This window comes from Aptenodytes forsteri, unplaced genomic scaffold (assembly GCF_000699145.1).
Source record: "Aptenodytes forsteri isolate BGI_AS27 unplaced genomic scaffold, ASM69914v1 Scaffold143, whole genome shotgun sequence".
Classification (NCBI taxonomy): domain Eukaryota; kingdom Metazoa; phylum Chordata; class Aves; order Sphenisciformes; family Spheniscidae; genus Aptenodytes; species Aptenodytes forsteri.
The window spans coordinates 419,280-437,924 of NW_008794951.1; the positions used below are offsets into that span (position 1 = coordinate 419,280).

The 18,645-nt window shown below is 40.3% G+C and overlaps 1 protein-coding gene across 1 annotated transcript in view; it reads left to right on the forward strand.

Moving 5' to 3' along the window:
- Positions 1 to 18,645, forward strand: part of COL4A6 (collagen type IV alpha 6 chain) — a 102,010-nt gene that overhangs the window by 38,026 nt on the left and 45,339 nt on the right. Inside the window, exons 3-5 of the mRNA XM_009275361.1 lie at positions 8,874 to 9,008; positions 11,209 to 11,253; positions 17,080 to 17,196. Of these exons, the coding sequence (XP_009273636.1) occupies positions 8,874 to 9,008; positions 11,209 to 11,253; positions 17,080 to 17,196 (297 nt within the window). The remainder of the gene's footprint in view (positions 1 to 8,873; positions 9,009 to 11,208; positions 11,254 to 17,079; positions 17,197 to 18,645) is intronic.

Genomic DNA, 18,645 nt, shown 5'->3' on the forward strand with positions numbered 1-18,645 from the left:
TAAAGACAGTTTGATAGGACAGAAAAGGAAGGGAAAATAATAATAATAATGATAAAAGAATATACAAAGCAAGTGATGCACAATGCAACCGCTCACCACCCACCGACCAATGCCCAGCCAGTTCCTGAGCAGTGGTCACCCCTGCCCCGGCCAACTCCCCCCAGTTTCTATACTGAGCATGATGTCATATGGTATGGAATATCCCTTTGGCCAGTTTGGGTCAGCTCTCCTGGCTGTGCCCCCTCCCAGCTTCTCGCTGGCAGGGCATGAGAAGCTGAAAAGTCCTTGACTAGTGTAAGCACTGCTTAGCAACAACTAAAACATCCATGTGTTATCAACATTATTCTCATCCTAAATCCAAAACACAGCACTGTACCAGCTACTAGAAGAAAATTAACTCTACTCCAGCTGAAACCAGGACAGGTGCTAGGGATTAGTGGAAGGGAAAATAACACAACACTGCATGTTCTTCTTTCCTCATGAGCCTGTAGAGGATCCCTGAAAATGTTGTGTGATGTAGGGTGTATCTTAAGGAGAGTCAGAAGCTGTGGTTTCATGGGCAGCAGTCCTGATGTGACTGCCTGTGAAGTCACTATGATTCAATATCAGTTTTCCCCAAGGGACTTGTCTATTAGCTATAATTAGTGTGGTATCTTCCCCAGAAATTAGTTAGGTAAAACCCCTTTAAATGGTTTGTGAAAAATAGCATGCTTGGTCTCAGCAAATTTGTTGGAGAGACAATATGTATACACATATATATTGTATATACATATATATACACATAGTACTTACTGCAAGGCCTGTAGCCAGGTGTGGCAAATTGTATAAGCTCAGTTAATAAACCCCAGTGTGTGTCTGAAGTTCATCCATATTGTTTGTCATGTGAAAAGCAACAGACAGAAACAATTAAAATATGAGAGAAAATTAAGTGATCCCATTTGATTGTCTGATTGAAACAAATCAGTTATTGAGTAAGAGACAACTTTAAACACGAAATGTAAAAGCAGACTGCGAAGTATTTCTGAGGACAATAAAAGTACTGCCTGCCAAAAGTAAGGATGGTAAGGCATGAAGAAGAAGGAAGCAAAGCGAAGCTGGCAGTAATTGTGGGCTGCCTTCCTTTGCAGGTCACACTTGCGTGTAGTATATCATTATGGGTTACTCAGGAATGAAGCAATTTTAATTATTCTTTTAATTCACACAGTTTTCAGTAAACATGAAAACTAATTATAACCAGTTAGCTGATCCTTTGCTAGAGCAATAGTGATGTAGATACGTGCTGTTCTGTATCACCGTAAAAGGCTTTACTGGCCTGTAAGGGGCAAAAAATCGTTGGCAGTAGAACCAGTGGCATCTGCAGATCAGTCTGGCTAGAGAAAAGCCCGGCAACCAAAGCCAGTAGAGTCAGGGGTTATGACCCTCGCCTTTCATTTGACCCGTCTCCTGTTTTGGGGACTGACTGCTGAGGAGCTGTCATTTGGTCATTTTCTACAGAGATGACTTGTGTGCATTCTGGGGAAAAAAATGCTTTGCATATGCTACCTTGTCTACTTTCCTGTGCAGCCATCAGGAAAATGGAAAGAAGTCCTAGAGAAACCCTGTGTTTTCTTCTGCAATAACTAATTCTTTTGTATTAAAATTCAGCTCGGGACTTGTGCTGCTGTCAAGAGATGTACACAATATTCAGAAGTGCCCTTTCCTCAGTTAAAGGCAGGAAAATGTTATGACAGCTGCTGTCCTATGTGACCAGGTCAGGGAACTGTAAAGGCTTTCTAAAACATTTTTTAGAGATTAGGCACCAAAGACTTGAGGGAGAGAAGATGAACTGAGTTTGCAAAAGACCATAAAATCTCATAAACCATTCAAACCTTTGGCTGTACTATGCTCTTTTGTTAAATGAAAACATGCTTAGTTCATAAGTAAATTGAAGTCAGTTAGACCTCACTTGCCGCAACGTTTTTGCTAAGATTTCATAATCGTGTAATCCATCCTTTCAATATAAGCCCTATTTTTTGGAATGTTGATGAGTGTAATGTAATGCCAGAGCTCCATGAGGTGTGGGAGCGGTTCCTGCCTACTGTTACTCACCTCCTCCTTCATGCCTCATTTCCTCAGTTGCCTCTAAGTCAGGCTTAAACGCGTGCGTGATTTCAGAGGAGTAGTGCCAGTTGTCAGTCTCGTATACTGTCTACGTGAATTGCTCTCCATTTGTGTATGAACCTAGCGTTGCCCTTTCAATTTAAAATGCAAAAAGGCCCTAAAGATGCCAGTCAAGCTAGCAAAAAAATCTTTTGTCGTGGCAAGTAGCAAAAAGTTCATCTTAGATGACTGTGTATCACCTGAGCTCATGGCCAATTAGCTTAAACAAACAGTGGGTAAGCTGCGGATTCAGGGGTGATCACCTCTGCTGTGGTGATACTCTGGGACGCAGTTCATCAGTATCTAGTCTCTGCAAACCATGATAACTGTTTCACGCAGTTTCTGCTGAAATAAAGGCATAATTCTGAGTGATGATCATGAAAAGGGCAAGTAAATGTCATTCAAATATATAGTGTAGCTCCTTAAAAATAAGCTTTAACTCATAATTTTCATACAACGGTTATTCATTTAATTGAAATACAACGTAAGTCATCACTACGCTTCATAAATCCTGCTGCTTGTTCTTTATTTTAAAAAATCCCCACGAATAATATCTTTATATTTCTATAGCGCCTGTCATTCTGTATGACGCTCAGTGTTACATGTGGATCCCCTTCTCTCTGGAGTGCAGCGCAGGAAGGCTGTCGCCTAGCCGGCGCATCTCTCGCACAGATGTTACAACCCACAAGTGACTTTCACTTACTTTCATGTTATCTGTTCTCTGTGGCCTGGAGCCTTTCCACGTGCTCTTACTTTCTTATCTAACTTGGACATTTCAGTACATCAAAGCAAAAATGCAATCTGAGTTAAAGTCATCCTTTTTGACTCACATTTTTTTTAAAAAGGTAGTTTCTTTAAAGGTTATGAAGTATAAAATGGAATAATTACTTAGATTTAACACTGAGTGACTCCTGGTATTGTCCGTGGTGGGGAAAAAGATGGCAGTATGTGGTCTCTTTGTGTGCTATAAATAGAAATAGCAAATATGTGGAATTGATTGGATCAGGATGTTCCATGAAAGTTTTTAACTGGAAATTGAGCATGCTAAAGAACAAGTTTTTCAGAGATTTAAATATCCAATTTAAAAATTAAAGATATTAAAAATAAAGATTTTTTTAAAAAATGTCCAGGGTTTATACACAGTTCTATATTTATAATGTGGTAAAACTTCCATTGCAACTTTATTTATTTACTTATGTTGTACAGGATTCAGGAAGCAAATGGTTTATGGATTTAAATATCATTAATTTTTTAAGCAGTTTAAAAATAGGGTGTAAAACCATATATATATATGCACACACATTTTTTTATCACCTAGATTTTCTACTTGTGGTCATGTCCAGCCAGGCTTAGTGGAAATAACAGAAGTATTTTTTGAAAATGGAGTTTATCACATGAACTAAAATCGGAAATTATTATGAGAAACAGCCTGCAGTTGCTCATTACTACATTAAAAGATTGCTCCTGAGCTGACCAGAGCAGCCTTGACAGTCTGCAGTGTGAGCATGCCAAGCGCTGCTTCGCATAAACAGAAAACTTCTAAAATGGATTATGATATTAAGGAATTTCATGTGGTACAGGAATAATTTGTCTCTTTTCTTAAAAATAAATTAAAAAAAATTCTTACCCTGATATCCTTCCTTAAAAAACAGAGAACAACAAAGAAAAAAAACTATGAGATTTTTGGGAAGGTGCTGAATGAAGTAGGATTGTTGCACAGGATGTTTTTTCTGGTCCATTATTTCTGTGTGTATATACAGTTTTGTGTTTTCATCTCATGCTGTGTGGGTAAAGAGCTGTGTAGAGGAACAGTAATAAAGAAGCCGTTTTGAACAAGACTTTCTGTAAGTTTTTAGAAGAAAAACTGAAGAACAATTTTCTTTAAAAGTACAAAGCATTTTTCAGTAGGGAAAATAATTACTTACTCTGGAATGTGAGCAGGGCACTGGATACCTGACCTGTAATTTAGGAAAATAGTGAAGGGTTTTTAATCGGTAATTATTATTATTATAGTAGAACTGTGGGGCCCCAGTTGAGACCAGGGCTCTCTTATGCTAGGCACTGTCTAGCTAGCAAGAGATAACCACTGCCGCAGGAATCTTGCAGCAAAGGCAGGGCGGACCAAAGAGGAGAAGGGAGGAAATGGAGGTAGAAAGTAGAAGTGGTTAGCCCAAGGTCATGCTACTCACTAATGGACACTGCTGCCTTGCACCGATAAGTCACCTACAGACACTTCATCCAAGTTCCACGTGAGTTGTGTGTCGCCTTTTGTAACGTGGCATCCCTGATCAGAGAGAATGGCCATGATTTAAATGGGTAATGACATTTGCCTGTGTGAAAGAGCATCTCGAAGGATCAGTCTCTTGTACAGGCTATCCTGTACAACATGGGAGTCGGGTACATAGATCTTCCGTGGAAGTTTTGGGCTAGATTCTGCTTAGTGTATGCAGTATACGAGAACGTACATTTTTAGGGCCATAATGACTTAATGGTTGGCTCTTTGGTTGCCTTAATGTAATCAAGTGAGTATAAGATGCTTCTGACTACAAAGCATTTGCTCGTGAAGTAAATCTTTGTCACTAGCAACTTTTTGTGTTGATAAAACATTGTTTAGGGGGGAAATAATGGATGAAGAAATAGAGAGTGTGAATAAGACCCTTTTTTAAAATGTGGTCACTGAATTCTCATAGAGAAGGAACTATGTGTTAGTTTGAGAAAACATGAACATCTTTAAATTCAGTTGCTCTTTTCATACACTAGACCTTTATTTTGCTTAGAAAAATAATAATAATGCTTTTCTGCTTGAAATATGGCAGGCTATGAATTTACTAGCTGAAGTAGGGATCATTAGTATTCTGCTTAGTTAACAGTCCTGCTAAACTTACCTCACTTTGTGAGTTCCAGTATCCTTTTTTGGTGATGAATCACTGAGCTAGTATTTGATAGGGAGTGAGGCTAGTAAAACTGTCCCCCAAGTAAGCAAGCACTTGTATTATTTTTTGTCCCTGAAATAAGGGACATGTCCGGTGGTTCTATACCACTGCCACGTGTGTTCCTTTGCACAGCGACAAATCAAATAGATTCACACTTTATTCTCCAAGCTCACAGAGGCAATGGGAAAAAAAAGAATGGTTGGAATTTGCAATGCTATGTGTAGCAGCTCTGCTTCAGTGGGCGAAAATTTATGTGGGGTATTGGAGTTGGCAAAAGGGGTAGGGACAATAGAGAAACTGTGATGCATTTGATTGTGTAGCAGTAGAGAGGCCCCATCATTACCCACCATACCGGCCTTTCCTCATGACACCTTGGGATGCAGATGAATTAAAAGGGTGAGAGGAAGAAGGCACATGTTGCAGAACCGTTTCCATCTTGAAAAACACTGCCATCGAATTACATTTTCAGGCCATTTTGTTTTACTGCCTTCTGCAGTGTGGTGATTCCTATCCCAGCCATTTTTTCCTCTTGGTTGCCACACATTGAGAATGGTAACCTGAATGTCTGAGACATCTCTGTATTTTTAATGGTTTGCAATGGCAAGCACGTAACAGAGTTGCATATGACTCATATTGAACTTGTGGCACAAATGTGGTCAAAATCCTGAAATTATCTATGGTAACGCCATGGTATATCAAGAAATAATGCCATTTTTTACCAGCATCATATTCATTACAGAGAGACAGGCATCTCATTTAGTGCTGCTTGTGTAGTAAAAGCCTGGTGTACAAATATGTTTGAGAATGCAGGTCATGGTTTTCAAATATATGAAATTCTAGTGGGCATTTGAGAAAACATTCACAAGTCACAGTAATTTCATAGACTTTGTCCTTACTTGGTGTTACTAGCGTTCTATAATTTTAGTCTTTTTGAAGAACGGTTGTCATGCAGCCAGGAAACCAAAATGATACCATTTGTGTTAAGTGCTAATGCCGTGTCTACAGGCTACTGGACTATATATATTGAACAATAAAGATTAAAAATAGGGAGCTCTGTTGATTCACTGTAGTTTCTGTTTGATGTAATCCACATTTTATGTTTAAGCTTGTCCTCACTGCTAAGAGGTGTTTTATTCTTTTTATCCTTTGGATAAGTAAAAGCAATCCTGATGCCAAAGCACAGTAAAGACTAGGCACTTAACTTTTTACTACAAGGTAAACCCATTGAGGTCAAACAGTAGTTCCACCTGGCATTGAACCCTGTAAGTTTACCTTGTGGTAAAACCTGAGTCTTCATTGTGCTTTTATCCTGGAATTGCTCCTGCACACCACAGTGCCTGCTCTTTATAATGCTTTTATCTTGTGACAGTTCATGGGAGTGCTACTGAGTGACAAAAAATGCTGCTTTTTTAGCAGTGGAGGCAAGTCCTTTGTTTCAGCATAGAAAACATGATTTCCATCCGCATAGACTTCAAAAGAAACAGTAGGAATTGTTGAGAGCCTGATTATCATGGCATAATCACATTATCAGAGAGATTAGAAGCACTTCACTGTGTCTTTATGGTTTAGTGACACTCTAAGGCACTGGACAAAATCTTCAAGTGCTGTTAAAATCTTTCTTGTAGGGCACTAAGGCAAAAGAGAGCTTTTTACCTATGGGCCCTGAAATCACAGAGAACACGTTTAGTTCTCCTGTGAGAGAGCTGCAGAACCAATGTGTAGCTGCAGAATGTGTAGTTACTGGTCTTTATTGTCTCATCTAGATAGATTTCTCAAAGTGACCTGCAGCAGAGCAGAACAAAAGCCTCCTAAAATTTTAATTCCTATCAGTTCCAGTCATTGTGAAACACTGTCATTAGCCAGGCAATCAAACTAATTGAATACAGAAGCGTTAGCAATTCAAACAAGTGAGGAATTCACAGTGTGTTTTCTCTAGAAACTTTGGTGGACTTTTGGAAGCTGTTGTTTTTGTGGGTGGTAGCTGGCTATAACAGTAACATGCCCATTTTTAGGGTATGTCTCTCCACTGCTGTGTTGCCTTGAGGTAAACAGTCCACAACCCATCTCTTGTAAGTGAGATGTTGCCTGAAAGACTCTGAATAGCTTGTGACTATGGGAAATTAAAAAGTTAAAGCTGAGACTGAAAGTGAGAGCAAAGCATGTGATTTTCATAACATGTTCCTTGTTGTGTACGGTTGCCAAGGACCACTGAAGATTTGGGCATTAATGTTATGATCTTATGGTTCACAATATAAAGGATTCCATTGATAATTAGCCCAGAGTGAAGAAAGCTAAAAATAATCAACAGAAAAGCCTTTTCAGATGGGAGTCTGTGCCTCTGGAAGTGCACAGTATGGACAGTGTCTAGACAGAAAAGGTATGAAATACAAAACATGCACTTGACCTCAGTTAAAAGGCCAGGATGAAACAATCACAACAGAAAGAGTGATGCGGGGGAATTGCTGCACTTTAAAAGAAAACTGCCCCAGTAGCGAAGAAACATGGAATGTGGGACAAAATGTTTTAGCCTAAACGGGTACTAAAAATGATCCTGGAAAAAGAATTTTTAAAGCCAGTTACAGTTTGTTTCACTTTGCTTGATTATTAACATGTAAAAATGCATTTTTAAATTAACCGTAAAGTCTTTTACCTGCAAAGGCATGGAGTCAGGACTTTGTATGTCTCCAGCTGAGATTACTAAAACACTTGCAGCACGGAGCTGCATTCCTTCTGCTGTTTTAAGGAGTTGGGGAAATAGAAGGGAAACACACTACCGTGGACATGAGTGTAGAAGAGAGTTGAAAGGAGGAGGTTTGGTTTTGGTTTTTTTTTTTAACTTCCTCCTCCTTTCTCTATCTTTTAATGTAAGGCTTGATTCTTTCATGGATAGCTTCACGTAATCCACTGACTGTCTTACCAGTAGAAAGCATAGCCCTAAACTGCCATTTTCTACTGATACTTTAGGACCTTAGGCTCTGTTGATCTCTTTCAGATTCTCTCAAAATGAACCAAATGAAAAGTACAAAAATGTTAACACAAAACTCTGTGTTAAGCATTCAGCTGCCAAGAGGCAGCTTCTGAGGCTAATAAAAAATCAGAGCACCTACAGCAAAATTTTTTAAACATTGGCTTGTTTCAGAAACAAGTACCAGACTACTCTGCCCATCCATGTAGTGATAGAACAATGAAAGTTCATCAATCACAGATGAATCTCTGCAGTTGTAGAAAAGGCTGCCATCTTCGGGCAATGCTCAGTCATTGCACCCTTTTTGTGCTCGAGAAATCAAAATCCACACCCCGACTATAAGGTAACCAGGAGAGCACAGTGGAATCGATCCCAATCTTGAGCCAACCATTGTACTAGTCTCAAATACTCTCAAGTGTGCTTTCTGACTGCGTGTGACCCATGCACTTCTTGCATCTTTTGTGTTCTCTTTTTGTTGTGCTTGATCTAAAGCATAAGCAAAATCTTTTTGCACTTTACAGCTTGGAAATAGAGATGCAAACTCAAGAAGAAGCAGCCAGTTTGATCTCAAAACACTGTTTTCTTCCCCTGTTCCTTCCTACAGCAATATGGGTAGTAATAAATCTTCCAGGAAAAAGGGGAGATTTCTTACTATTACTCATGACTTACCTGAAATAACCTCTAAAAACTCTTTATCTGAGAAGGTACAGGGAAAACTTTAGGATGTCCTAACTATGCTGAGAGGTATCATATTGCATTAAAGATTGAGTTGGATAGAATAATTGTAAAGGAGGTTGTGAACATGGTGCATTGACTTATTTTTTGTTGTATATTAGGGTCGACCAGGACCGATTGGGCTTCAAGGACCGATAGGTGCACCTGGATTTACTGGCCCAGAAGGTTTGCCGGGAGCAAAAGGTGAGAGAGGATCAGTGGGCCCCCCTGGACCAGCTGGACAGACAGGCGACAAGGTAGGCTCAACAGTGACTCTTCTGTCCCTGCAATTGATCTATGGCCTTGTATATAAATATTTTATATTTGTATATAAAATATATTTTTGAATGAATAAAGATAATCTTGGACTATCTGCCCAGGGGTAAGAACACAACAGCATTTCATTAGTATCTTTAGAGAATCCCCTGCTGTTATTTTTGAATGAGAATACAGTTCCTAAAGCTGCTGAACATTGTAGCCATCCTGGCGGATGAACCATAGCCAAATGAGTATTGCTGTTGCAAGTACTCTTTCACTTCACATGCCCAGGGATAGATGGGTGTTATTCACACTACATTCAGAGAGACCTGGAGCTGGTTCCTGCGTAGAAGATCCTGAGTTGGTGACTAGAAAAGCAAAAGGAATGGGTACTAAATGAAACCTTCAATTCAGTTTTGCAGGTGCAAAGTTATTTATAACGGAAAGAATATTATAAACTATGTCATATTAAATGGAATAACCCATAAGGCATCGGTGTCAATGAATGCAGTGTGCAAGAATGGGCAGAACAGCAAACGTAGATTAAATGTAGACATTAAATGTCTTAATGCCCTTAGGATCTGTTCTGCTGTCTCTTCTTAGGAGGGAAGTATCAAAAGGGGATTTTGAAGGTAGACAAAAGAATGAATGGAAGTATGAACAAATACTTTCAGTAATAAAGAGTGGATACATGTGGATAGTTCACCTTAAAGAAAGTTTACATTGTGCATCAGGCATGTGTTCGTATCATGAGTTTTGGGTTGCATGCAGAGGACTCATTGAGTCCCACCCCATAGGCCAGAGCGGTGTATATGCTCCCGCCACATAGCCTGACAGAGGTTATGTAATAGATTATAAAATGGGGAAGTCTGACATTGTCTGATGCAAGGACTGGGATGAGATTCCTACTCTCATGCCTATGCAGCTGGACAAAAGGAATGTTTCAAGGACAACAGCTTGAAAGCTTAAAAGACAGAGGAAGTCCTGCGTGCCGTGCCTGGTTTCTAAAATCTGAAGGAAGTCTGGGACGTCAGGACAAGGGCTCGCATTCTGGGACTATCCCAGAGCATCTTACCAGTCTACTTGATGCAAGGCGCTCAGGTCATGTGTGCAAATAAGAAAAAGACAGATAGTTTACGTACCAGGACCTGCAGAACAGAGTTTGTCTTCCATGTTTTTCCAGCTACTGATAGGTGAGCTAGCTAGATGAAAACTAGCTCAATTGTACTTTCATATGCTGCGGTTACACCCTCTTCTCATTTAATATTAGTCAACACATTGGAGTTCTAGTCACCCTTTCTCATAAGACAAAGAACCAAGTAAACTGAAAACGATGACAATGAAAGTCATTGCTTCAGTGTTGCATTCATCTGAAAGGCAATGGAGGATTCAAAACAAGGACTGATATGAATGATGGCATTTTCATAATTCTAGCAGATAACACTGAAACGATTAAACGTGGATTTTGGACGACACAGAAACCCAGGATAGGAACTGGCCTTTAACAATTGGAACCAATTTCCTTTCACTGAAAAAGCCCTTATTTACTCCAGAACTGCTGTTTCTATCCATTGAAATGGATACATATGCAATACCAACATGCAATAAGATTCTATCTCTTTATCCCTCGTGGAAGCAATATACTTTACCTTTCCAAAGCAAGAGCAGTTTAGGCTGGATATTCTGCTTACACAGTCTGTTTTGCTACTATCCAGAGCAGAGCAGTAGAACCAACAAAGTGGTAATTACTTGCAACATAGCCAGGGGTGGTCTGAAGTTAATACAGTGGTCTGCATATCTCTGGGTGGTGCTATCCAAGTATAGACAGAAAAACCCGTAAGTCCAGTTGAAACTCTTGGAAGGTCAAGTGTGACACTGAGAGTTAAGCTTATACTGGATTGTTTATTTTCCTGGCATCTTGTTTTCCCCAGATGTGCAGTAGGAGATTATATTTTTACTTTAAATTGCCTGATTAAAACATTCCTGAAACACTCGTTTGGCATCCAGTCAAGCTCAGATACTCAGTTCCTATCTTCACGGACACCTGTGGTCAGAGAGAATCTGCATGAGATAGTTTGCTCCTTTTGGTTTTGAAAGCTAAAGTCCAAGACTGAAAGTGTTGGAGTAAAAAGTATCTCACAGGTAACTGAAATATACAGATTGATGAAGTGAAATATAACGTGTACTCTTTTTCTTCAGGGCCCAATGGGAGTTCCAGGATTTCAAGGCATAAACGGGATCCCAGTAAGTTTGCATATGTAAATATAAATCACCAGAATGTTAGTCACAACCAAAAGCACGTAAGCACAATGAGACTGTCCTAGCACATGCATAGTGTATCCTGCAAGTGCTTGCTTCTCTCTGGAGGGAAATGGCAGTGTTTGTTAGCCTACCTGGTGATCCCATCCTGTTTTGTAAGAGGTTTGGATCCTATTATGGGATGATAGGAAGTTGATACGTATCAGGAAGTGAGCCTGAGTTACATGGGGATCCACTGCCTCGTTGATAAGCTTTTTTTTCAGCACCATGTTCTCTCAGCACCATGTCTGGAAAACACCGTATCATAAAATCATAGACTTATGGAATTGAAGGGGACTTCAGTCAGTCAAACAGGCATGATCAGCTGTGCTTCAGATTATTTTTAGTATGTGTTTCCTAACCAATTCTTAAAACCTTGTAATGATGGAGACTTTAACTTCTCTGTTAGAAAAGTTTTGCTAATGCCTAACTTCAGTCTTTCTTTCTGCAGTTTAAACCTCTTAGTTCTCATCTTACTCATCATGGACACAGAGAGCAGATTGTTCCCTTTTACTTTGTAGTAGCCTTCTTGTATGTGATAACTGTTATCAGGTCTCCCTCAATCTTCTTTTGCTATGATGTGAATGAAAACAGTGATTAGAGCTGAGGCCCTCCAGAGAATCCTTGCTTCTCCACTAGGTGCTAGTTCTGGTTTAGATGGGAACCTTTCAGAAACCTGAGACAGGAAAGAGAGAATTGCTGCATTTTCCAGGTGATAGGGGTAGGTAACTACTTTCCCTGACCATCAGGAATTTTTTTGTTTGTTTGTTTCATTCTTTAGAACTTGAACATTCTAGTGACAGTTGTTTCCTTTACCATACAAAAATTATGTGCCTAGAGTGTTTTGAGCAGCTTGCTTTTGCTTTGGTTTTCCCCAGTGATTTTTGCAAAGATGTCTTATGGACACTTTACATCAGGGGAGTTTTAGCTGGGCCAGCTTTAGAAGTTGCCCCAAACTTCTTTGCTCTCTCTATGCTGTTTAGCTCATCCTGCTTTCTCCTTCTGGTATTAGAATTCTTTTTCTTTTCTTGATGACATTTTTCCATCTTCTGTATCCTTGTGCCTTCAGACTATACTCATGCTCTTTCTCATCTTCCCTACTTCCTCAGCTGGCCAAGAGCTCCAACAGTTGAGCTGTGTTTTCTTACTTCCTATCAAAAACTGAATTGTTTTGATAGATTGGCTGAAAATGCACAGTTGGCCCTGTAAATGAGCTTGCTTGAGTCCAGTTCCTTCCTGGCCCTTGTCCTTCTCTCCCCCTCTGCTCATCCTTGCCTGTTTTCTCTCCTGCTCTACTCCCTTGTTACTATTTTTCTCTTTTCCCACCAGCCAACTCTCTAGCTCTGAAGAGAACAAGCTGTTCCCATAATACTTAATTTAATTGAACACACTGTGGGAACATGCTGTTCTCAGGGTATTTTTTCAGATGAGGATCTGGAGAAAGGGGATTCCCAACAATGAGGGGAGGCAGAGATAGAGCAACAGCCATTGCCAGGTAGTTGGCAGCAACAGGCATTCCAAGGAGAGAGTAGGGGAGGTAGATGAGAGGATTCAAAGCCTCCTGCATATGCAGATCTACTCTGTCTGCTTTACAGTATTCTGCAGGTGCGCGAATGGGAAAGAGGCAGATTTTGCTGCTCGTGAACAGCAGAGCTCACCACTGTGGCTCTTCTGTGCCACAACTGCAGGACATAAAAAGGGGGAAGGGAAACTAGTTTGTACTGTTTACATTCTAGCCATTGAGATAAATACTTCCATTCTAGGTTGAAAATAGCAACCACCACTGCTTAAGCAAATATTTATACTTTTGCCAGTTGCATTTCAGGATAGGGAGTAGCTTAGGTTTGTTGTGAAATGTATACAAACACATGCACATTATATGAATGTGTGAAATGCAGAGCAAAGGAGAGAGAGCATGTGTGTGCTGATACATGTAAAAGAGAAGTGAAAATATATTACTATCTCTGCATAAGAATTAACATCTAAATATGAGGAGAGATTCTTTGTAGTATGCAGGTATGTTAGCGTGGGCAGGTATATTTTAGTCACGGCCAAAGGGCTGCAAGGCTGTGATTCAGAGGGGAATCCCACTATTGACCTTAAGGGAAGCGGTGTTCCACAGAGTTCCCTTGAGGAATGCTGGTGGCAAGTAAATCATGTTGTTGCAGCTGGCCTGACTAATCCCTTTAACCTAGTAAATACAGCAGCTACATGTGTTTATTGCTAGCCTTTTGTGTCACGCTGTAGAAGAAACCCTCAAATCCTTAGCCCTACTCAGGAAGTTTATTTTTTCCTATAGGACAAGATTCAAGGACATCTCCAGCAAAGGCTGGAACTGGAGCTGGGAGATGTATATAGCTTTCCATGAACTGTCCAAGGAGTTCTAGAAGGAAGTATTTCTATGAGAAGTGAGCCCTTGTCTGTACCATGAAAGCTAGAGCTACAAGGAGAGGCAAGGTTCTCTATTCTGTGACGCTCCTAGAGGAAACACAAGCACTTGGCAATGGCTGTAAAAAGGCTACTTTGCTGTAGCAACCCATGAAACTGCTTATTCAGTTAGTTTTGTGTTCACCCTTAATTGCATTTTTTTCCCTGTTTTTAAATATTTGTTGAGCTCTCCTGTTGGGATCGCCTTTGTGCTGTTGGATTTAGAAAGAGGCCCCTTAGGATCACAGTTGTAGTGTATGAGCAAGAGTCAGATAAAGCAAGGGCCTAGATGAACAGTTCAAGTTTTCTTATCTGTTGCACAGGGAATGTCTCCTCTTGTGAGAACAGAGAGCACAAGTGATCTCTCCAGCCTGTATTTTAACTCACGTCTGTAAACTAGTCACCCTGCCATGTATAAGTAAAGCCTGTAAAAGTCTTCTGCCTTAGTCAATTGAGGTGCTTGTGTTGAATTGGTACATCTACCAAAACAGGAATTAGAGGAGGTGAGAGCAGTGAAACTATTAACCACTGTTTTTCAGATCAAAACAGCTCTTTAAATCAGTATTTTAAATCCCTGGGGAGAAGGTTCATTTAAGCCAGAACTTTACAACTCTCAAGGAAGTCAGTTATGGGTGCTCGGTATCTCCTCAGGTAAGGTTCTTAAAACAAAACATTGTGAACTCTGATAGCAGATTAGCTAGAAAGTAGTAAATCCTATGGATTTTTTTTCCTAAAGCAGAAGAGACAGCATGTGTATGTGTGTGCGTCTGTGCCAGTCTGTGTCATGCTTTGGCTCAGAACCACAGACATGGATGCCATGGGATTAAGTGACAGGGCCACAGATTTATTTAATTGAGAAATCACTGTCGTCAGCATACTTTATGTCCTCTCTTTGTGAGCCCTTCTCACATATTAAGAGGATACCAAAATCCTTTGGGCCACTTACAGACTGTGTTAGTCCAAGAGTTAGGAGATCTCACCCAAAGCGTTTCCCAAGACATGAGGCCACCAGTCAGCTGCCTGCCATGGGCTGGCTCTTGGCCAGCACTAAAGGCTTAGCAGCTTGGCTCCCTGTTGTCTAGCTCTGAGGGGCAGATGTTGGCTGTTCAGCTTCACTAAACCCTGCAGCTGGTCACCTTATGTTGTAACCAGATACATGTGCACTTGTCCCACGTAGCTTCTGGTTTTGTTGATGCTGTAAACGAAGTGAAAGACCTGCTAGACATTGACCACCCTGGCCTCCCTCTGCAGTCCCAGCCTGTCCTGTCAGAGGCTTGCTGCTCTTGGCTATGACATCCCGCATGGATGGAGGAGGGTGGGTTGCCACTGATTTGTTCCAGCTTTGGGAACCAAATGAAGTAATTTCTAAGAGACAAATACAAGTGGCAATAAAGTGGTGCTTCAGCCTTCTCCTGTCGCTTTACCAGGGCCTGGCAAGTCCCTGCTTGCACACCACATGTGGGTGTTTTGACAAATAGACTTTAATCATCACGGCAACTGGTACTATGTATGCAGTGGTGCCTGATGCTAATGCTTTGGGATTACTTCATTCCATGTCCTGAGGCCTTGTTTAATCTCAAATTTATACTTGTCTGGGTGAGCTGCCTTGATCCTGTAGTGGAGACACGCTTTACGTTCAGTTTGCACATTATTGACTGACAGAGAGCAGATCTGGGCTCTCTCCCCTTCTCTCCATTTTGTTGGCACAAATCGCAATGCAGTTGCCAAATGAGCTGGACCAAGGAACTCACCTGGCTGAAAATTAACCCCATTAAGAAACAGAACAGTTATTTCTCTGCTGTGTTGTTTTCCTGCTCTGACTCGCCTATTCTGCCTGTGCTTATGCCAGCACAGGGAAGAGGTAGGTGTGAGTAAGCAGGAGTGTGCGATGGCCCCCCTGGCAGCAGCTGAGACCAGTGATCAGCTTGAGTATTTACATAATTATGGCCTAAGTTGCTCTGCATCCTTGGGAAAGTCACTCTGCTACTGTGTGCCCCCAGCTTCTCATCCAGAAAATGAAGATTATAGCATTCCCACATTTTTGCAAGGCATTTTAAGATCCTTAGATAAAAGGCTTTACATTATTGCAAAGTTCTCATTGAGTTTGGTCAGAGCATATGCTATTGGCTTGGACTGGGAAGACCTTTAGCAACACAAATGTGTTTTGTTTTAAGTGTCAGGCATGAAGGATTGTTAATGTTCTGCTTTATCTCCATTTTATCCATGTTTATTTTTTTACTTTCCTAGTGTGAGTCATAACTTGTTTAATGCCATATCTTAAGGATGAATCTTTGGGATCAAACAAAAGTACTTTTGGGATGAGTCAAGATCAGGGTGTACAGAGGGGAGGGAGAGAACTGACAGTTACTGATACTATCTCCATAAGTTTCTTTTTTCCTCCTGCCACAAAACACTGTCTTTGAGCGCCACAGAACTCATTTCTATGAAAAGGAGGATAGAATAAGGAGCTGCTTGAAACCTGGGTAGTGTGACTGACAGTTCTGCCTTTCTGTGTTTTGCCTACACATACCCATATGACACTGAAGAAAAAGTAACTAAAGTCTCAAACTTTGATCTCCTTTGCACCAGTACCATGCTGAGTAAACTCCAGTCAAATTAATAGAGCTATACCAGGGCAAAAGAAGTGTGAAACCAGAATTAGGTACAATTATATTCTACCCTGCTTGATTAATAATTGACCATTACAAATACTTTCTTTTAAATGCTGTTAGTTTAATTAGGTCTTTCTCCCAGTTGCTTTGCCTAAGGTTTTAAGTTTAATATAACAAGAAAAGCTGTTTTGCTTGAATGGCCTGATGTTGGAGCTGTAACATCTGTTGAACTATTAAAGGAAAGAATCCACACTGGAGAGGAAGAGAAGTCACTGAAACTTTAAGCAGATTGGAATTATAAATGCTCAGTATTGTTGAGTCTGCCTCTGCCCTTGTTTTTTTTACATGAGCAACTTCCATTCCTGGTGTCAGGTGCACCCTTGCGTGCTGTTTTACTGTGTTACATGCCATATATTTCAGACTGCTGTGGGATGAGTATTGCCCTTTTGGGACCTACTCATGCACAAGTTATGTACTTCAGAAAATTATCCCTTGGAGAAAAAGGTAGTTAAATGAATGCAGCTAATGTTCTAGGATTTAAGCTTTGGGGAGGATAAACAATGCTGGCCAAAGAAGCTAGTTCTGCTGCAGTTGCCATACACTGAACTTGAGTGGGAGTTGTGCGTTTCTTTTGTTTTGTGTTGCCATTTGGAAGATATCAGTTTTCTGGGGACGGTATTACTAAAAAATAATGCATCCTGTCAGTCATTATCTCTTTTTTCCCTTTACACAGGGTCACCCTGGGCAATCTGGACCTAGAGGTCTGCCTGGCCTCGATGGCTGCAATGGTACCACTGGGAGTCCTGGCGTTTCTGGATCAGATGGGTTTCCTGGCCTACCTGGGCTGCCTGTACGTCCCAACTCAAATATGGTGTTTTGCAGTCACTAAGCCAGGATTTGCTTTTCATGCCGTTGTTGGAAAAGTAACACCCAAGTACTTAGGAAGAACCCTAATAACCCTGTTTATTAGCATTGTTAGAGCTCAGTATCATTTTCTTACTGAAATTCCACTCTGAGGATAAAATGAAGATCCTGTGAATTCAGTATGCTCCCACACCAAGTTATACCATTGTCACTGACAGTATTCAAGCTAACTCAGCAGAAACCATGATAAAGTTTTTAAGAACGATGGAAGTGTCAAACATCTTCCACCTGGCATGTTTCAAGTTAGTGGATGCTGATTCAGGAAAGGCGATTATCCCATGTTCAAATCTATGCATCAAATATTGGATGCCTTCGTTCAGGTCTTAAGATAGCCAAAAGCTTCAGTCTCACTGAGTGTCAATAGGATTTACTTTCCGGGGTATGTGGTTTACTTTTGAAAACACTTTTCTACCAGGTTGGAGTTTTATCTAGCCTGCATTGGACGCCTTGAAGTTAGGTGTCTAATCTATTCATCTGGACTACCCTCTTACAGAGAGTGGTACTTGCGAGAGCACTTCTCCCCTTCTACCTTTCAGTATGAATTGTCTTTGGAGATACCCATTTTTCTGCATTCACTGTAGAGGAAGTGAAGGTAGCTGGGTCACGCTCTACGCTCTGTTTTAAGTGGGTAGGATTAGTTATAAGAACTCCACTCTTAGATGCTTTTGGGAATTATAGTCTTTTATAAAAGTACATGGTTATTTTTCAAGTGTAAGCAAAAAATAATTGTCTTGATATTAAAATATTTGACAAATATTTGAATATTTGTTCGCATTCGAAGCCTGATCTTACAAACGCATGTCATGTAACTAATCGTACATGTAATGGAACTCCTTTGCACGTATACATGAAGAAGAGGAAGAAAATACAGCTGGAGGATGTAAATAATGCCATTTGTTTCAACATTTCTAAACTGTGCTAAGACATCTTTACATGTCATCCAGACTTGAAATTCATATGATGTTGAAAAATACTGAAGCAACAAGATCAAAATAAAGTACTGTTTTCTGAAGTAACTGATTTACTCATACCTGCTGCTCAAATTTCTATTTTGTAATGCTTGTAGGATTACATTTTTGGCAAGGAAAGCTGCTTGGATCAGCCAACCCCTCTCAAATTAAGTTGGCAATTAAATGAAATCACCTCAGATAAATTGGATGGGATGATCAAGATTAAAATAAATTTGGTAAATCTAGAATTATAATGGCAGCTTTTGCAGAAGATTCATGCAGTCTAGCAGTTTTTTCTCTCATTGATTCTAAACAAAATTCGGTGATTTACAGTTATAAACAAGAGATAGAATCATAGAATGGTTTGGGTTGGAAGGAACCCTAAAGATCATCTAGTTCCAACCCCCCTGCCATGGGCAGGGACA